The 22369-nt window shown below is 34.7% G+C and overlaps 1 protein-coding gene across 1 annotated transcript; it reads left to right on the top strand.

The window, feature by feature from the left end:
• Positions 1 to 31: 31 nt before the first annotated feature.
• Positions 32 to 21719, top strand: LOC124633041. The gene is made up of 4 exons (XM_047168132.1): positions 32 to 186; positions 17445 to 17565; positions 17907 to 18006; positions 20525 to 21719. The coding sequence occupies exons 1-4, from the start codon at positions 145 to 147 to the stop codon at positions 20640 to 20642; spliced, it is 381 nt and encodes a 126-aa protein (XP_047024088.1). The 5' UTR covers positions 32 to 144; the 3' UTR covers positions 20643 to 21719.
• The last annotated feature ends 650 nt before the right edge of the window (positions 21720 to 22369 follow it).

Below are 22369 nucleotides of genomic sequence, written 5' to 3'. Positions count from 1 at the left end.
TCGCACGACCAGTATGAAGTCATCGCTACAATCCACGACTCAGTTGCGCAGTCTCAGTGGCAACTTTACGCAGCTCACTCGTGTACCAGTAGATATTGTAAACATACAAACTTCGTAGTATTTTGAATCGTTAAGTGACTCAACATGGCCATCAGCAGATTGTCTATTGTCAAGTTTTTGGAGCTGGTAACTTTTATTTTATTTTATTTAATCTGTAGCGTCTCTTTCAAATTTCGAATCGCTTTCCCCTTGAAAGGTTAGACGGGGACATGTGTTTTTGTTTGTAAACGGGTTTTTTTTGTAGCTGACCTTGACTTCACCAGCGTGATGATAAATAAATATTTTTGGACGACAATAAAATTACCTACTTATTCTATTTCTAAAATAATGCTGTAGTTTATTTATAAAATAATGATAAAGCAGACTTTGAATTGAAATTGTTTATTGTTGTAGATTACAGTGATTGAGAGTCGAGTAGGTATTTATTTGTTTTTATTTCTATATCGAAAGTGCGTCACCTTACCATAAAACAACCAACTTACTGGCCCTGCACGTAATGTTGCTACCTATCTACTATGTAATAGCTTATTTACATACAATGTTAATTCTATTACTATGTACTTATACAAAGATACGTGTTTATAAAAAGAGAGTAGAAGTACCAAATAAAAAGTATAATCGTTTTACAAAGAAGGTTTATCGAGGTACAAAGGGCCGTTGACTCACGTTACACTTTCGTAAACATTACGAGTTGGTGAGAGGGCAGTGAGCTTACTGAGCTTTCATATAAACACAAAACTGTGCCTAATACGGCATAGCTTATTATAACTATCTTAATACAAAATAGTAAAATGGTTTTATTATTCGTTGATGTAAAGTTCCTGTTTGTGGTTGGGACATTGGTACATTTTGTGAAGTTATTTTAGCTTCTATGTATACCTATTTATCCTTAAAATTAACATGAACAATTGTTTTGGTAAATATTTATTCCCCACTCTACATACACAGGATTTTTACCATATATTTTAAACTCATTATGCTGTGGCTCATAAGAAGAATTTCCAACAACTCTTGCCAAATAACTCTTCTACTTGGAATTTGCAAATTAGTAAAAATATAAGATCAAAACATTATTGTGCATGTGCGTGCAAAAGGGCTGCCTCAGTTCGACGAAGTTTGACGACAACTATAATATAATGTTTCTTTCGAATATTTTCTTGAATTCCCCAGAGGCTTGTCTAGGAGTCGCAATATTATTTAACGAGGATTGTAAATCAGCTCATAATGCGACTCCCATATTACAATACAACTATCCACTTCTTGTCCGCTATCTCAAATACCCTTACGCCTTCTGTTTTCTGTCAAACAAATTTTCGTCAGCTAGGCGTACAATTTACTTATCAGAGGATTACATCAGTGTCCATCAGCTATTCTTAGCGGCCTGACCTAAGCGTTCGTTACACATCAACATGATTGTTATACCATTCTCCTCAATCCTTCTACAATTGAGTGACGCGACGACGGTGAATTGAATCGTTCTTGCGCTACGGATCCAAATTATTCGTCTATTTTCTATGTTTTTTTAAAGAGGAAAATAAGACTTTTTGTTGCCTTTCCTAAGTATGTCATTTACAAGTTTCTTTTTTGTAATGTAAATTTACAAATTGGTTTTCAATTCAACAGACCCCAAAACAAAGAAAGAGTGGGCTAAAAGCTCGGTCACTAATTACCAGTCACCCTATGTATCTGTCTATTAGATTTAAACAAAACTATAAAAAAAATGAAGATATCACAGTGAATGTTGTTATCATAAGTTCACCGGATAAAATAGTTACTATAGTTGAGGTCAATACAGTACAAATGCGATAATTTTTGACTCATAAATAATTTTATATTATGAAATAATTCCATAGGTTGTTTACGAATTCATGATGAGTAACACATCGGACCACTCATAGAATACCTAATTACTAAGAGTCTATTATAAATATGACAATTGTTTGTATCTTTTTTACTCATCATACAGAAACTGCTGAACAGAATCGGTGTTTGCTAATGGCTGAAAAGATAGATACATAGTTTTATTTTGATGTACGGATGAAATTCTAAAGTTAAAACGTTGTTCTTACCGTCTATCTTGGAAAATGTTTTAAGTAGGTAGCTAACTACATTAAAAACATATGAAAATTGCTAGAAGATTGTTTGTTACTTCGTCTGTTCTTACTGGTTTGGTCATAATTCAGATTGAATGTTCAGTTTATTTGGAGTAGCGTAAACAAACGACTGACGCCCACGGACCCTTCGAAACGGGTCATGGTTAGAATGAAGTTAATTAAAACTACTCGGTTCCACTTGGTTCACTATATCAAATCTAATATATCATACGCATACACTCTTCATTCGTTAATGGATGCTTGGTTATTGATATACGGTATTTATTTTGTAGAAGAAAATGTAAAACTACATATACCTATTTAGGATTAGAAAATGCTAGTCAGATGATGAGGCAACAACCACAATATACACTCGGAAAGATATTACTAGATAGTAAAACTCTGTTATGTAAACATAGAGCTCCACTCGTTTGTTTATCTGCTATGGAATTTTATATGTAGGAACAGATCTTTATAAGCTGCCAGGAAACTTATTTCATATTTGCCGGTAGTCCATTAAATACATCGCATTCATTGCTTCTAATATGACTGTGCCCCTTATTGTTTTAAAGTTACAATAAATGAATGAACACAAACTGATTTCCGACTGCAAAGATTGGATTGTAATTAAATACCTATACAATGTACTTTTTTTCCTCTTATTCTTGAAGAAATTAGATCAAGCAGAATAAACATGAGCTTTTCTTTAGAATGCCAGGGACAGAAGCAGTACTATGCCATAGAAATGTTATCCATTTTGTCACGGTCCAAACAGACGAGACGCTTCGCAGTAAAAACTTAGCAGACCGACAATATACTTCGAATATCCGCTATAGTATACAAATATATGTATACCAACTACTTAGGGAACAGGGGTGGATTGGTGACGCATTTGATGACGTCACAAATTCTTTTGATCGATCTACGCAGTGCGTTATTATAATAGGTGTTATGTTTACATATTTCTAAGATGTGTTTATATTGCGAATATTCTTCGTAATGTTCCTTCCACGTTAACACTTGCATGCTAGGTGTTTTCCAATTGTAGTTTCGTTAATGCAGTTTTAAAACCACGGTCGCATTCATTAAATCGTAGCGAGTAGGTGATAATGCAAATGAAAATGTTTGTCACGTAAAACACATCATATTTAATTTTGTCACATATCTGCCTAGCGTGTTTGATATTTATTTTTTTCTAGCTAAGTGAGTTGACACTTGTTTAATATTTTTACCTCTATCTATACCTACGAGCATTATTTTCATAAGCGAAATGCGGATCGCTTTCTACCGTACCCTGTAGGACAGGTTCGAATGACGAAAGTACGACCAGCACCCATTAGATGACCAAAGAAGGGCTTCTGTCGGCCATACTGCATTCCCATATGGCTGCCATGCTTCCTAATTTAGAAGTGTTATCGACAACACTCGTTCCTTGACTTACTAGTACTTCATACTAAAGCAACTAGTGGGTAATAACCCCTGTTCTGTTTATGCTATAAAGTCTCGTAAAATATATGAAAAATATTTTCTCCGGCCACCTGTGGCTTGGCAGTTCATTTATTTGCTTTGAACTCGTCTGTATTTACAACTGAAAGTATTTTAAACTGTGTACCTACGGATATTACAAATTCCTTTTGAAATATACCACAAGTTTATGTAGAAGTGAAAAATGTTAAGAGTTTCTTATTGATGAGTGGTTTATCTATCACAAATGTTACTGACGAATTTTTCATCGTAAGTTATTTATTAGGAGGGTTTCCAGTTAAAGTCCTATTTTCATCGAAAAGTGCCCCACCTTTCAGTAAAAACAGGCGTTATGTCACTTCAATGTTATCAGTATCTGAGCTATCTAAAATTTAATTGTTCTGTGAAATCATATCCGCTCCTATCTAAAATTTGGATGTCCTATAGAGTTATCATAAGTGAATAACAGACACTAGGTGATAAAACAGTTTTTCAGTACTATGACTGCAATTGTTTTCTGAATTAGAGCATTCGTCATTTGTCGAGTTAATCCTTAGGGTCATTCATATCACGAGTTATGAATGACGTATAGTCATATGATGCAGCGAGACAGTTTGAGGATTATCCAGATTAAGTGACATACTTACTTCCTAATTACTTATTAAGTGCCTGAAATAATGAAATAAGATAACATCATCTCATAATGTTTTTTGAATTACAATTCTAATCAATCAAATTGATATTGATGACTTTTGACTATTTCAATGTCCTCAGATAATCTTGTTGATGAGGAATTTTTTGATGATATACCCCTAATATTTTTTCAACTTATTGGTTTTATTTCATGATAAAACAACAACAAAGCATGATAGATAAGTTTATGACAGAGAGTGAGATACAAGATAGAAGCTAATGGGGTTGCTCACTTAGGGCGCGGCGAACGAAAGTGTAAGCGGGGTCGATTACTCAAGTCAGTTTTAGCTCTACGCTTATACACGCGCTTTATCGCGCTACAGACTTTCATATCGAAGCATCACACAGAAAAATAGTAGGTCATAATAGTATCGATAAATAAAAAGAAAAGGAACAATCTCCTTCCTCAAATCAATGACTTCATAACCAAGTAAACCGTGTAGTAATTATAGTACTAACAGCTTCCGTCAATAAGTGCGAAACGTACATAATAGTAGCTAATGAACTATGAATGATGACTATTATGCTAGCAATGTGCGTTATATAAAGACTGGTAGGCTATGCATTAGAGTTATTAAGGTTTTTAGCGCTTGGAGCAATATGGAGCTTGTGATCGATTCGATGCGTGATGAAGCGTATCCGAATGATGGATGTATAAATGTATCGAGTATAAGAAGCGGTTGCATATCCGCATCAAAAGATCTGGAGTGCTTAGTTTTTGGTAATAATTGACATTGTTAAGGATTACTTATGATCTTTCCCACTGGCTGACATTAAATTTCTGGCAAGCTAATTTGTTGACTGGTGCTGACAAAATTCACTAATTTGTAAAACTACATCTTATTTACCGTACCTATGTGTTTATATTAACTCAGACGGAATATGATTTCCTGTTAGAATTGTTTAACTGAAAGATATCATATCGGTCTTAATGGATAAAAAAAATAAAACCGACTCCCAAAAACACTGAAAAGCAAAAAAAAACTATTCTTAGGTGCATCGGCCTAGAAGTCGGTGTCTAATGGATGTAACTAAGTTTATAACGCCACCGACTTCTAGGCCGATGCACCTAAGAATAGTTTTTTTTGCTTTTCAGTGTTTTTGGGAGTCGGTTTTATTTTTTTTATCCATTAAGACCGATATGATATCTTTCAGTTAAACAATTCTAACAGGAAATCATATTCCGTCTGAGTGCAATGCCGAACACTATGCAATGGTGAAGGCTTGGAGCTGACCTGATGATGAAGACCAGAGAAGGTCGAGGGAACTTGAACAATGAATGTGTAAAAAACTACCTCGTGTTTGGGCTTATTTTGTTCGTATTGACGAGACCTTTGCAACAGTGAAGGTTTGAAGCTGACCTGATGATGGAGACCAGCGAAGGTCGAGGGAACTCGACAATTGAATATGTAAACTACCTCGTGCTTGGACTTATATTGTTCGTATTGATGAGAACTTTCCACTGCGGATATGACATGCGGATAGTGACAACTATGCTTATCACTGAAAAGCTAAAAATAAAAAACTTTTTACAAAAAAATAAAACCGACTCCCAAAAACACTGAAAAGCAAAAAAAAACTATTCTTAGGTGCATCGGCCTAGAAGTCGGTGGCGTTATAAACTTAGTTACATCCATTAGACACCGACTTCTAGGCCGATGTATAGGAGGTATGGGATTAAAAGAAATAATATACTAATTTGATATTGAAATATTTATTCTATACTTTAAATGGTACTTGGAAGCAATACGTCCGTCTAACAAGATCCCGTGACGCAGTGTGTGTGGAGTTAAATAAACAGTAGATTGTTCAGATAGAACAAAGAACAATGTTATCGAAAGTTAGGGGTATTAGTTTTTGCTTTATATAATCCAACACGCCCCCTCAAAAATTAATCCCTAACTTTTAGTCATTCGTTAGTTTACTATACAGTATCTAGTCTACAATTCAACATTACAAAGTGAATACCAACTTATAAATACGACGTAACATATTATACTTCCAAGTAAGGTCTGGGACAACTGTACAATAATGGTCCAACATTTGCTGCACAGGATCAGGGAAAACCCAGAAAAACCTGATCAGACCATTTCATAATGAAATTGTACTTAAATTAAAACTTATTCTATACCCAATCCTTTTCTCAGTCTTATAAAAGACACGACTGGTAAAGGTTTTGTCAACAAGTCTGCCAACTGGTTACCTGTGGAAATATAATTTAATTTTATTACATTTTTCTCAACTTGTTCTCTAGAGAAATGATATTTTATATCTATGTGTTTGGACCTTTTATGACTTGTTGGATTATTAGCTATGCTAATACATCCGTTATTATCTTCATATAAAATAATGGGCTTATTAATTTTTAAGTTTATGCTTTCTGCCAGAGACTTAAGCCATAATGCTTCTTTAACAGCTTCATATAAAGCCATATATTCGGATTCAGTAGACGAGACCGCTACTGATGTTTGTCTCTTTGTACACCATGTAATTGTATTTTGATCAAATAATTTAAACACATATCCAGTAGTGCTTTTCCTATCATTACAATCGTGGCCACCCCAATCTGAGTCGACATATCCACTTAGGATGTTATTGTAATTATTTCTTGTATATGTTAACTTCAAATCAATTGTGCCTTTGATATATCTTAAAACTCGCTTTAAGCATAACTACAATTCTTTATTGTTCTTATTTGTGTACCGACTTAAAATATTTACGCATGTACTTAAGTCCGGACGCGTACAAAGCATAATGTACATTAAACAACCGATCAGGTGACGGCATGGTGCGTCACACTTCTTATCAGCGTTAAGAGCTTCATAGTTTAATTTAAGCTCCATCGGTGTGTTTATAGGATTGCAATCACTCATATTAAATTTATTCAAAACGGTTTTAATGTAAGCACTTTGGTCTAAAGTAATTTTATCATGGTGTCTCTCTATTTTAATGCCCAAAAATAATTTGATATCGTGTAAGTCGGTCATTTCGAATTTAGTCATTAAATATGCTTTGAAATTATTCATTGTTTGCAAATCTGCACATGCTATAACCAAATCATCGACGTACAAGATTACGTAAATATTTTTAGAAATGTCTCCTTTACCTTTCATATATATACACCTATCTACTGGGGAGTTCTGAAAACCTATTTCTTTGAGACATTGTTCAAATGTTTCGTACCAACATCTAGCTGATTGTTTTAAGCCATAAAGAGCTTTGTTTAATTTGCATACGTAATTATCTTTACATTTTACACCTTCAGGAACTTTCATGTAGATTTCTTCCTTTAGTGTACCATTTAGAAATGCTGTTTTTACATCCATATGATGAATCAGTAAATTATATTGATTTGCGTAGCTAATTAAGAATCTAAAGCTTGCTATTCTAGCAACTGGTGCAAATGTTTCATTATAATCACTAAGATATTCTTGACTGAAACCTCTAGCGACAAGACGTGCCTTATATCTTGAAGGTTGACCTGAAACGTCATTTTTAATAGTGAATATCCATTTACAGTCTACAATATTTTTATTTGATGGTTTTGGTACTAATGTCCATGTATTATTTTTCTTAAGAGAATTGAGTTCTTCTCTGACTGCTTTTTCCCACTGATTCCTATCGTTCAGAGATTTAATTTCATTTAATGATTTTGGTATATTACTTGTGATGGATAACGCACTATAGACATCATAGTCATTTTCATTATATGATTTACGCGAACATGTTTTCAGTCTTTCACTTCTTCGTAAATTTAAAAATTCATCAGGTTTATCCTGATTTTTGTGTTTCAAACTACTCTCAGATTCATTTTCAGGTTCATTCGGTATTTCATGACTACCGATTTTTCGAATTTTACTTGTACTGCATTCATCAGATTGAGAGCTATCTGATTTAGGGCCAGAACTATGAGACTTATAAGACACTGATTTTGTTACGGAGTCATTATCAGTTTCGTCTTGGGAATATGTATTATTACTCCGTTCAGGTCGTAATGAAGGCCTAGATTCGATAAAATTAGTCTCATCAATTACAACGTCCCTTACAGTTTCATATTTTTCGAATTCTGTATTCCAAACTTTATAACCATTGGGTTCATAACCTACCAGTATTCCTTTCCACGACCTATTGTCAAATTTGTTTTTACTGGTTTTATTATGAACATATACAGTTGAACCGAAAACTCTGAGATTTTTAACGCTTGGTTTCCTATCATGCCACATCTCGTATGGTGTCTTTGATTGACTTAAAGCTTTCGTAGGCGTAATATTTATTAAATAAACTGCAGTTAAAACTGCATTTCCCCAAAAAACGTTTTGATGCTTTAGTGCCATTTAACATAGCACGAGCTTTTTCTGTTATTGTGCGAACCATACGTTCTGCAACACCATTTAACTGTGGGGTCCTAGGAACTGTTAAATGATAGCTTATGCCTCTTTCTCTACAGTAGTTTTTCATTTCGGTGGATAAGTATTCACCACCGTTATCACTATAAAGATTTACTACTTTGAAATTGAATTTAGCCTCACTTTTAGCGACATAGTCTTTAAAAGCTGTAAACACTTCTGATTTGTAAGTTAACATATACACCACACAATAATGTGTGTATTCATCAACAAATAAAACAAAATAATTTCTGTTATCTATTGTTGGAGGTGTTATAGGACCACAAACATCTGAATGCACAATAAACAGAGGGCGTTTAATGTAACTTTTGTCTTTAACTTTATTAAAAGGCAGGCGAGTCTGCTTCCCATTTATGCATGCTTCACACAACTTATCATTTGGAGTTACGGTATTTATTTCATCTAAGTCATCAATCATATTATGACATTTTAACTGCAGGAATTTAGTTTTACTTATATGTCCTAGGCGTTGATGCCATAATTCATATTTATTTTCATTAACATAACATGCTTGGGAAGCGGATTCCCCTTTTATTACTGGTATTTTAAACTCTAGAACTATAAGATTATTCAATGTCTTACCTTTCATGATGATTTTACCTTCCTTTGTAATTTGTGTGCCTTTGTCATCAAATATTATGGTGAATCCTGCTTGCTGCATCTTTGATACCGATATTAAATTATATGGTACTTCGGCACAGAACAATACATTTGTAAGTATTCCTTGCACTCCTGTTTGACTGATAAGATTTATGTTTCCCCTTTTAGTTGCTGAAATAAATGTATTGTTTTTAGCTACTGAAATTTTTAAAGGAGGATTTAAACATTCAAACGATGTGAAGAGATCATCTCTATTTGTGATGTGATCAGACGCTCCTGAATCTAATAGGAATTTAATTGTCGAGTGGTCTTTTTCATAATGGTATGCGCTTGTCATGAACGCAAATCCTGAAAAAGAAGAATTCGAGGTCGTTCCCTCTTGCAGGGCAATAGTTTGGACTTGTCTTGTCCTTTCTGGGGCATTGTTTTGTATATTTGTCTGTCTTTTGAAATAGAAACAATCCTGTTTCTTGTGTCCTTTGCGTCCACAGTAATGACATTTCACAAATTTTTGTTTGTTTGTTTTCTTGAATGTTGTATTCTTCAAATAGTTTTGTTTTGTGCGATTGTATCTGTTTTTATTATATTTTTCTTCAACATGGAGTATCTTTAAACTGGTATCACGACTCTCGTTTTTTAATTTTACTTCGTGATCTAATAGTCTAGTTTTTACAAAACCGAGAGTGATATTTTCTTCAGATAGTGTCTCAATTGCAGTGATAACGCCATCATATGTATTCGGGAGAGTAAGTAATAAATGAGCTACTTTGTCCGTTTCCTCTAATTTAGCTCCAGCAGCTGATAATTCTGTCAGCAGATCGTCAAATGTTGAGAAGTGTTTGATCAAGGGTATATCGGCTTTTAATTTTAATCCCAATAATTGTTTTCTCAGCGCTAATTGAGTTGCTACACTTTTCCTTTCATAGATCGCGTCAAAATGTTTAAAAACTGCTTGAGCAGTCCCATTTTCATTAATATAATTAAGATATGAGTCCGCCAAATATTCGACTATAATACTTTTGGCTGCCTTATTATTCTTTTCCCACTCAGCGGATCGCGTTCCAGGAATTTCTTCGTCAATAACACTGAGCAAGTTTAACTCTGAAAGCAGTGTACGAATTCTAAATTTCCATACACTGTACTTTTCTCCATTAAAAGGCTTAATGTTTCTTTTCACTTTTTCCATTGTCACAACTTTATTTTTATTTACAACTATGCACTTTACTGTCACTACGCACTACTGAATGTTCTCACTACTAAATGTCCTTTTTCGCACTGGGCCCATAACCTATAGGAGGTATGGGATTAAAAGAAATAATATACTAATTTGATATTGAAATATTTATTCTATACTTTAAATGGTACTTGGAAGCAATACGTCCGTCTAACAAGATCCCGTGACGCAGTGTGTGTGGAGTTAAATAAACAGTAGATTGTTCAGATAGAACAAAGAACAATGTTATCGAAAGTTAGGGGTATTAGTTTTTGCTTTATATAATCCAACACGATGCACCTAAGAATAGTTTAATTAGAAACTGTTAGAATTGTTTAACTGAAAGATATCATATCGGTCTTAATGGATAAAAGACAACGGGTGCATATCAAATTCTTACACTTTAGTAAACAACAAGTAAGTTTCCTTTCATAAATATATAAGTACCTATGCCGAGTTTAAATGGTTTAGAAGACAATAGTCGTATTATTGTTTCTTTTTCTGTAATGTGCAATAGGCATGATGACAAATTTTTAAATTCCTTTGTATGATGTAGGTATACGTCTATTTTATACGGAAAATCATTAATTTTAAAAAAATGCGAAGTTTTTTTGTCAAATAATTGCATTTTTCTCTGTCCACTTTGAATCCGGCGCGAAAACGCTTGTCAGTGTCATGCCGTCACTTGTGACGTCACGCCTTGGGTTGACAAGATGCAAGTAAACAACGCTCGTTCAATAATTAAGTTTTTTTGTATTATTAAATATGAATTCGAAGGTGTATAAGTGGTGTGGGGTCCCCCAGTGTAAGAACACATCCATAACAACTCATTTTAAGTTATTTGTGTACGTTTCTCTGGTTTCTCACATTAAAAAATACGAAAAAAGTGGCTTAAACTTGCAAGGCGAGATTCAAAACCAATATTGCCCAGTATTTTTTACCCACACCATTATTTTTGTGAAGATCACTTTGATGTAAGTTTTTACATAGTTTTCTAGATTCTAGTATAATATAGGTTTTGTACGAGGTCTAAATGGTAAAAAACCGGCCAAGTGCGACTCGGACTTACCCACGAAGGGTTCCGTACCATAAAAAAAATCACGTTTGTTGTATGGGAGCCACCCAAATTATTTATTTTATTCAAATTTTCAGTATTTGTTGTTATAACGGCAACAGAAATATATCATCTGTGAAAAATCCAAAATGGACGGACGGACGGACGGACGGATGGACGGACGGACAGAGGAGCGAAAACAATAGGGTCCCGTTTTACCTTTTGGGTACGGAACCCTAAAAAGGTGCACAACTGTCTGTTACTTTTAGTTTACACATAGACATAATACATATTTTTTGCATCCTAAAGATATCTTTATTTGATGCCAAAAACTCTCCTAGCATATATCGATTCTAGGCAAATTAGCGTTGTTTGCCTAATCAATCCTTGCTTCATGATTCGTGTTATTTTATATTCGATTTTAATAACATTTACATTCAAATAGTTCTACTCGTTATAAACAATTAATTAATGAAAACACAGACATTCGCAGAGGAAGTTTACAATACGAAATGTGACGTTTGTGCGAGTTTTTAATGCGTCGACCAAAAGGTGACGTCACGCGCTCTGATTGGTGTTCAAGATATCATGGCGGATTGCCTTATTTCGTAGTTTTATTTTATAAAAATAAATATTAATCACATTATTAAAAAAGAAAACAATGCGCGTTTTATATTCCAAGCTTCAACTTTAATTTAATAAGTATAATATTTTAATGATTTTTAATTACTGTCATCATGCCTATTGTGAATTCATCTACCTCGTGGTAAATCGTCAGTCAGTTGTTTTCACTCCCGATTAAAAGCAAGTTATTCGCAGCACGCAGTTTACGCTTACTTGTATAATGAAATCGATAGCTTTCACTATCGATACCGTAACGATTATTGTAACTAGTTTATTATGAGGAATTACCAGTACCTATATCGCCTAGGTATCAGCTCTATGCGTTGGTTCAGTAATCGGTTTTCACGCTGTTATTTTTAGTTTTGTTTGAATGGATGAATATGTGTGTGTAAATCCAGATTTTATAACATCATAAATGTAATTATAGTATTTGTCCCAGTTTCGACAGTTTTTGAGATAATAATAGCTGGATCATACGTAAATCTTGGTTGAAGTAGGTATCTACATATTAGTTCCTTAGAAGTTCGATATTTTACTATATATTTTACCTTTACCGAGTTGATTTTAAAGTATACCTAATGGCGAAAGTTGCTCCTTAATATAGTTCAATAGGTTCGCTTACCTTTAACACTTGGTACTTGCCATTAACCTCATTGTCGTAAAAGTTAACGACCGTATAAATGGTAACTTGTTCAATATACCTACTTGAGTTTACACTTATTACGATAACACAAGAATGGAGGTAAGTACCTATGCTAAACAGTTTTTGAATAATGGCGTAATGAGGGAGTGGTAAACAAACATTTTCATGGCATTTTCATAATTTCAACAAACTTAACTAGGAAGTGTTTTTAACATTACATAGCTATATTTCCTCTGTAAGGTGTGGCAACGCTAATTGAGTTTTGGTGTTAATAACGCTCCTTCATTACTACCGATATTGTCTTTACTTGTTATAGGTATGTATGTATGGTAATGAAAAAGGAATAATTTTTTTGTTTGTTGCCTAAGGCTCAGAAACTACTGAACTGATTTGAAAATGACTTTAATTGTGGGAAAGCTACACTCTTCCCGATTAACATAGGCTATATTTTCTCTCGATACGGGTAGTAGATGCTACTGAAACCGCGGGAAAACGGCTAGTTTCCTAATGTCAGCAGGATTGTTTCTAGAAGAGTCCATATATAGCTTCTCTATTAGGTACATCAAAACACCGAAAAAACAACTTTTGCACGAACACAAGTGAATTGGCGGAAAATGCTTACTGAGTCAAGGTCAAACGATGTAACCTTGTTCTCATATTAATGTGTTTCGTGTTTACAAATCGGATGTATTAAATGTTACATCTAAAGGTTATCTATCTGTCACATGGTTATCATATTATTTAGTTTTAATTTTAATTCAAATTCATGACATATATTAGCGACAAAACAGATGTTTTGACTTATGAGTAAATTGGTGAGAGTCGAATATAATCATCGGCACGAATCTTGAGCGCTGACCTTCACCTGCGCAGAAGTAATTTATTGGGTCCCTTTTATGGTATGATTTGAGGAGCGGGGACGGGCTAAAGCGGTGATTGGCCCGCTGCGCATCGCGTCTTAGCCGTCACTCGGGATTGGTTCTTTGCTAATAAATCATTTCTGCGCAGATGTAGGTCAGCGCTCAAGATTCGTGCCGATAACTACAGATGCTTAATGAAGTAGTTCTCAGGAATAACCATAGGTCAGTTACAATAACAATAACACCTTTTTCCTTATTTGTCTTACCTAATTGGTCGTTTTAATTGGTACCAGTGGTTTTGCTTACGGTACGCATAATTTGACATTGACATTGATGATTAGTACATAAGCTGGTATTATTATAGTTCTCGTTTTAGACTTTTTTACTAAATTTGGTTGTAAGTAAGATGTAAAATTAAAGTTGAATATTCTTCTTAAATGTACTTGTAAATGGCTTATATTTATGTTTATAGTCTTAAGTGCATTTTTCCATATAATTATATCATTATTTTGTCAATGTAATATAACACGGAGTGGCATTCTTATCTTTACTCTTGACATTTCATACACTTCATGAAACAGTCATGTAGGTCCAATGTTTCCATGAGTCATAAGTATTTAATTAAAATTATTTGCGATTCTTTAACACTCATAATGATGACAGTATGACTCAGAGCACATGTACAATGTACATAGAATTTCAAGAACACCGTACATACGCTATACAAATATTAAGATTACTAAATATACATGCATATTTTTTTAAACCACTGCTATTATGCGATAACTCTGACAAAAACAAACTTACATAAAAATTATAACTACTAGTACTTATTTACACAATGAAAAATAGGTAAATAAGTAATTCCTACCCAAACTCAACAAAAATAGTCTAGTAGGTACCTTTTTTAATTCGAATTTTAAAGCGAAAAGTCAAGTCACAGAATCAGTCAACCATTCACTGACTCATTATGATATATCAACAACTACAAGTGCCTAGTACCTGCTGCTAGGCTCTTTTAGCTGGACTGCCTGATTGTTCGAGAGTTATCACGGTCTTAATACACAAAAGGCCTACGACGGAACACGACGGTTTTTAGTCAGTAAGAGTCTGACACTCCCTCACCGCTGCTAACCCAGAGCTGGAGAGGTCATTTGATAATTTCCCACAAAAAGCTTTTGTAGCAAAGCACTTGTCCTGACTACTTCTGAGATATCACGAGATTTGAGTCTTAGGCTACGAGCTGGTATTCCCTGGCCATCCTCACATCGATTTTAGTGTTAAAATAAATTGATTCCGGTTATACACATATTGATCTGAGGATTCCTTGAAGCGAGAAACAATTATTGTAAAATATGCTCAACTAGGAAGATACCTTCTTTAACGTTTTAAATGAACAATGAAGTCATTTGAGAATTATATGATTCAATATAATGGTACGGGTACATACTTCCTATTGTACGGAAATTGATTGCTATAATAAAATTAATGAGCGCTGTATATAGAGGTGACACGTGCCTAAACGTTTCTTAACCGTGACGCGAATACATTGTATCATCGTGTCATAATACGTGAAGATAAAAATAGTTTTTTTCTAGGCTGTAGTAGGATGGCTAAACATAGAAAAAGACGAAAAAAATAAGGGAATTCTACACTAGGATACACTAGAAGTATATTTTTCTAAGAGGCATTTATTCTCCCCCCAACACGTTTATTAGGAGGATTATATTTTTCCGTTTGGATTAGAGGAACTACTAAGTCGTTTGCCTTCATTTTTGACTTGTTAACGGAATGAGTTCATGTTCTAAAAATTAATATTTTCAACGCGCAAAACTAAGAAATTAAGTGCGGTATGACCTTATTTAATGTTCATCCTTAAGACTTGGCCTCAAGGTGGCGAGCAGTTGGCCTCGGTATCATATAGCGTGGCCAGTATGACATCATCCCCTAACCTGTTCGTCACTAGATGAGTTCAGTTCTGACGTCATTCGTGTGTACCACGCCTTTTGAGAATCGCGTAGTGTGACGGTTTAGTCATGAATGAAATGGTCTTATAGTTGTTTGTTTCGATCGCAAAAAAGATACGTTGGTATATTCGGACTAAATGTAAGGTTCACACGGGTGCTAACCTTTTAAAATGGTTGAAAACACAACGAACGTAAATATGAACTCTATAATAAATATTACGACGGATAGAGCTACTGTCGTTGTGAATAGTATTAATAGACATATTTATAAACAGTAGGTAATCAGCATGTCCCACGGATGCGGGTTACAAACCTCAGTTACGGTTGTGGGTTAGAGTCCCGGTGTTAATATGTTTACCATTAAAAACATTTACGATACATATGTTATGGACCAAGTGATAAATTGAGCAGTATACATAATGCCCGGTCATTATGAAAAATGCCCAATATGAGAGTGCAATTTGATAATAATTATTCAAATAATCAAATTGACCGGGCACTATACATATTGCCCATGACCTTTTGGGCAAAGTAATACAAGCAACGTAATAACATATTTATATTCAATTTTTTATTGTTATTGCCATTTAATTTAAAATTAACTAAATATTAAACCACTTAAATAATCAGCCTCATGATTTGGATTAATTATGAAGGACTTCTGCCTTAAAAATCCACTAGTTTTTGCATTTAAAAGTTAAGGAAAGTCATATTTAAAGGGTGCTTATTAAACAGGCTCCTTTTTAATATAATTATTCGCCCCGAATAATGTATGTTGCCTTCTTAATTACTAAGTCAGCCACAATTAACGAGCATCTAAATAATACTATCTCAGCCACTCGTTATCTTCTAAGTAAACCACTCTAAATACAACTCCGCATGATGGTTATTTTTTAGCATCTAAATTTGTAGCATGCATTCTAACAGTAAACTTCTAAAATACTATTAAATGACATCATAAAATTTATTTATTTAGCTTCTAATTTTTTAACTCAGTACGTTTAAAATGTAAGCAAGCAACATGCAGCAAGCATGGCTTCTGTCACGGCTCCGGTGCTGCGGGGCTCCGGCGGTCCCATGCGAGCTTATCGTCGCAGATGGTTTTCACGCTCACCGCCGCAGCTTCGGCTTGCTGGCCGGCTCGGCCGGCCAGCCTCAGCCGCGTCGGCGAGCGTTAAAACTACCTGCGCCTCAGCTCGCAGGCCGCCTCGCCCCTCCACACTTACGCGGTTTTGAATTGCACTCTAGGGGTAGGACAGACAAGACTACGTGGAGTCGGTTTTGCAGCGATACGTTTTCGTCACATCATCCTCCGAGCCTTTTTCCCCAACTATGTTGGGGTCGGCTTCCAGTCTAACCGGATGTAGCTGAGTACCAGTGCTTTACAAGGAGCGACTGCCCTATCTGACCTCCTCAACCCAGTTACCCGGGCAACCGTTACGTGGGATACATTTTCGTCACTAACTTCAATTTTTTGCTTTATTATCAAATTGCCCAACTGTCATGTAGCAATATAATAATGCCCGTGCAATGTGATAAATAATGAAGTTAAGATAGTTATTAATCACTTGGCCCGATAAAGCTAGACATTATTCATAATGCTCGGGCATTATTTATAATGCCCGAATTAATCACATGGTCCATAACACATACATGAAGTATCTATTTTTAAACATTGACATGTTTAGTTCACTCTTTGAATTTTTAGTATTTTTTTTTTTGGAGCAATAAGTACGTCATCTACATAGATGATTTTCCCAATTTCAGGCGCTGACTTGCTCATGCGTGGCACTCCACTACCACAGCTACAATGCTGAAGCTGACACTGGTATGCTGGTGACCGGCACCTTCGTCGGCTACCTCATCATCTTCGCTGGAGCCGCTGCCGGTGGGTCCTTTCATTCAACTTATATTTGACGAAAACCCTCGCTTAGGTCAAGTTTTGTGACATTACGCTTTTGTCATGTATTAAGATCCGAGAGTATGATCATAGACAGTTTGAGAAAATGATCGACTTTAATGCCGATCTAGAAGTCTTTATCACCTATGACCACATCTGCCGTCCATGTATTCATTCAACAATAGTCACTTGACTGTTTTGGCTTGGCTTCACTCAAATATACTCATCAATAGACCGCTTGTTTCTTGTTTGTGGTCTACATACCTAGGCGTTTTAGTAAGTACTTTACAAAATGTCGAGGTCTAACATATTATGATGTCACTTTCCAGGCTACGTCATGCAGACACCTTCGCACAAACGAATTGACATATTCTATTCTCTGGTGGGAGTAGCCTTGTTCGTTGCCAGCGGTGCTATCATCATCGACAGGTAATTATACACTTACTATGAATAAATCTGGTATCTTATAATCTTTATGGTACCAAAGGGTACTCTGTAACTCAAAAAATAACATTAAAACATTGATTCACATCAGCCTAAACACATAAGGAAGGAAAATTGAGAAAAAACCTACCAAGAAACAAAATTTACCCAACCAGGATTCAGAAGTAGTATATATCTAGTATATCTAAGTACCTACTACATTGAGCTGAGTAACTGTATCCTGTAACAGACTTTTATAAGAACATGGGGTATAATCTTTATACTTGAAAAGGGGAAATTTTTATCATTTAGTCCCCAGGCCGGCGAACAATTTTTTTTTTGATACATATACATTTAAGACTTTGTGAGTGCCTTCCTTACGATGAGTCCGACAAACTTTTCGAATGCGCAAATTTTGGTGCCGCTGCGTTTTTTAATGCTTGACTCCTGAAATTGTCGATATTACGTCACTATGGGCCAGGCCACAACAGTGCGTTGCGGCGTCGCATCGCAAAAATCAACGACGCATATCATATTAATCGCATAGCTGTGCAATGTTGTTTTTGCGATGCGACGCCGCAACGCACTGTTGTGGCCTGGCCCTATGGCTCTTCGTACATACACGTTTCATCCTTTGAGATTCGTTTAATAAAGTTAACTAGAGAATGGTGGTCAACTTGTCCGATAAAGATCGTGCTGCGTTTGGAGTGTCCACCATCCTGAAAATGTCGATATGACGTCACTATGACTCTTCGTACATACCTGTTTCATTTTTTGAGATTTGTTTAATAAAGTTAACTAGAAAATTGTGGTAAGCTTGTCCGACAAAGATCATGCTGCATATGGAGTGTCCACCGTCCGGAAAATATAGATATATTTTAAGATTTGGTATAAAGTACTGACAATTGGTGTGAAGTATGTTAATAGTAAATGTTGCATTTAGAAAGTCGTTTCGAATGATATTTGTATCATTACTACAGGAGGGATTTATTAACTTGAAAACACCTATCGATAAAATAATCTTATATAAGCTCTAGCTTCTGAAATACTAACAATTCGCCGAAGAGTTTTAATATGAAATTGCATTTAAAAACGTCTTTTGAATGATGTATAACTCATTACTAGAGATGGGATTTATTTAATTGAAAACATCTATCAATAATTATAATTTTAAATAAGCTCTAGCTTCTAAACTACTAACAATTTGTCGGAAGTATGTTAACACGAAATGTGTCATTTGGAAAGGTTTTTCAAATAATATATAATTTGTTACTAAAGAAGTAATGGATTAGCTTGACAGAACCTACCGATAATATAATCTTAGAAAAGCTCTAGCTTTTAAAGTACAAACAATTTGTCGGAGTTATGCTAATACAACCTTGCGCTTAAAAAGATCTTTTGATTGAAATATGGCTCATAACTTCAAGTGAGATGTTATTCCTTAACACAATGTAAAGTATCAATAATATGCCTTAGGTCAGTTATGTCTTACAAAATACTAAGAATCGGTAAGTGGTATGTTAAGACGGAATATAGCGCTTAAAAAGATCTTTCGATTGACATATGGTTCATACCTAGAGGTGGGACATTATTCCCTAACATAGTAAAACTTATCGATAATACGCCTTATTTGGGCTATATCTTCTAAAATACTAAGAATTGATAAGTGGTATGTTGAGACAAAATGTTATATATATAATACATAGTCCATTAATAGATGTGGGATATTATTCCTTAACATAATATAAACTATCAACAACACGTCTTAGTCAGGCTACTTTTTCTAAAATAGTAATTAAAATTGGTAAGTAGTATGCCAATTTAATATACTTAAATAATGCACGTGAATATTTAAGTCAGAAATTGACAAAAAGAATAAACTTCTTCCAATTTTAATATTTTTTTCTCATTTTCTTGTCGAACTGACTATTTGACTCACTACATTTGTCGGACAAGTCGATATTTCCAATAAGAATAGTATTATCTATCATTGTTGTATTTGTCCAACATGTATGTATGGGGAGACACACTGACGTCATATCGACATGTTTCGGATGGTGGACACTCCAAACGCAGCATGATCTTTATCGGACAAGTTGACCACAATTTTCTAGTTAACTTTATTAAACAAACCTCAAAAAATGAAACGTGTATATACGAAGAGTCGTAGTGACGTCATACCGACATTTTCAGGATGGTGGACACTCCAAACGCAGCACGATCTTTATCGGACAAGTTGACCACCATTTTCTAGTTAACTTTATTAAATGAATCTCAAAAAATGAAACGTGTATGTACGAAGAGCCATAGTGACGTCATATCGACAATTTCAGGAGTCAAGCATTAAAAAACGCAGCGGCACCAAAATTTGCGCATTCGAAAAGTTTGTCGGACTCATCGTAAGGAAGGCACTCACAAAGTCTTAAATGTATATGTATCAAAAAAAAATTTGTTCGCCGGCCTGGGGACTAATTGTTCATGATTCTTTTGATAAATTACTGATGAGCCAAATTCTATCTTCCAGATACCAGCACAGCAGTAAGAGTGACTGGAGGGACAAGAACTTGGCTAAAGCTTCCCTGGCCATCATAAACGGAGCCGTCTTATTGGTAGACGCTGTTCTTACGCAGCGCGGAGGCTAAACGCCTTCCTTAATATTAGGTATGGCCACAGTACCAGTGCCTGGAATCTCAAGTCTGTTGTAATTTTTGAGACATTTAATACCAAAGTAATCGAACGCACAAAAGTGTACTCTCACAAAGATTATTATTTTTTCTAGTGTAGCAGAACTTGATAGTAGACCAGCAAATACATGAAAATTAAGTATTGTCTTACTTTAAGGTTGAATAGACCGTGTTAATAGGTTTTTGTTTCTTATCATCGAATACGTTTTTATTCAGCTGCATTTCTTAAACGCTAGTTCTAAATATAACCAAAGTTTTAACTGATATTCGTCCGTGGCCATGCCGATTATTGTATTTACGTTAACATAATATTGTGGTTCAATATTGAAACTGTTTTAAGTCAGTTTTTTTTTCTAGAATACGCTAGAATTCACTGTAGTTTTGAAACTGTATCTTCATGCTTCAATATTTAGCCACAGTGCTTAATTAAGTAAATTATTTTTAGGCTTTAATTTCACATAATGTGAACTTTGTTGTTGTCACGTGTTTTAGTACATATACCACAGTAAATCGATATTATAGATACATGAATATATTCATCTGCATAGTATTTTTATATGCTTGAAAAATTGGATCCTCTGCGATTCTGTGTAGTAAAAATCATTACGTACATTCTGATGGTACCAACTTTTTTGATTTTGACCATAAAACACGATTATACGCGTGAATTAGTAGTGCCTTTCAAGTTTCACGTATTGTACTCAATCATAAAATCTGAGAAGTACTATTCTGGGTAATGTTTCTATGAGATTATGAACAACTCTTGTAACTCTTTTTATAAACAAAATAATATTATTCCATTGATATTCTATATAGGTATTAATCTTAAGTATAAGTATTTGTATTAAGCTGATGATACGCTGCCTAAGTCAAAATATAATATTATACAAGAATATTAAAAATATACACATCATAACTGACTATATATTTTTCGAGCTCTTAAAACAATTGATATTTTATAACACATATAACATTTGCATTTTATATACACGTTGTACAGTTTTTGTTTCTACAATAAATCACTTGAAAACAAAATCGACTTTGAATTGAAAAAGCTGGATTCAAATCATATGCTCTTAACCTACTAAGCCAGTGTACACTCAGTACTTTTGTTCTAATACACACATCAAAAGTGTCTAGGGATCAACATATATTTTTGCAATAACTTTTCTCCTGATTGATATTAATTAAAATTTTCTTTAAGGATTCATCAAATAAAGTGTTTTCGTTTGTCACAGTAACGATAAACCAAGTCACCTTTGCACTAATAAAGAAATTTGCCATTTTCCTAATAAAGGGATTTTTGACATTTGAAACACTAACACAAAAGTTCGAAAAAAAAGACTGAAATAACAGTTTTCTTTAAAAGTTTATTGGGTAACTTAAACAATTAATAATCCGTGTTTCTACCGCGAACACTAACAACACAAGAACATCGGTTTGGCATACTCAAAATGAGTTCATCCAAATCACGATGTGGAATGGCCGCCCATGTTCGTTGCAACAACAAAAAAAGGTCTTCTTGCGACTGGATACCCTCCATATTCGGCAGAGCTCTTCTCTGTAGCATATCCCATGCATGCTCAATCGGGTTCAAGTCTGGCGACTGAGCAGGCCAGGGCAGGACATTGATGTTAGCTGCCGCGAGAGTCTGTCTTACAACTCTTGCGGTGTGCGGTCGTGCA

This window comes from Helicoverpa zea, chromosome 9, assembly GCF_022581195.2.
Source record: "Helicoverpa zea isolate HzStark_Cry1AcR chromosome 9, ilHelZeax1.1, whole genome shotgun sequence".
NCBI classification, from domain to species: domain Eukaryota; kingdom Metazoa; phylum Arthropoda; class Insecta; order Lepidoptera; family Noctuidae; genus Helicoverpa; species Helicoverpa zea.
This window is presented reverse-complemented; position numbering and strand designations above follow the sequence as displayed.

Excerpts from the sequence above, each read along its gene's own strand:
- LOC124633041 (XM_047168132.1), top strand. The coding sequence starts at position 145 with ATGGCCATCAGCAGATTGTCTATTGTCAAGTTTTTGGAGCTG. Across the intron at positions 187-17,444 it reads TTGTCAAGTTTTTGGAGCTG|GCGCTGACTTGCTCATGCGT; the intron begins GTAACTTTTATT and ends TCCCAATTTCAG. Across the intron at positions 18,007-20,524 it reads GGTGCTATCATCATCGACAG|ATACCAGCACAGCAGTAAGA; the intron begins GTAATTATACAC and ends TCTATCTTCCAG.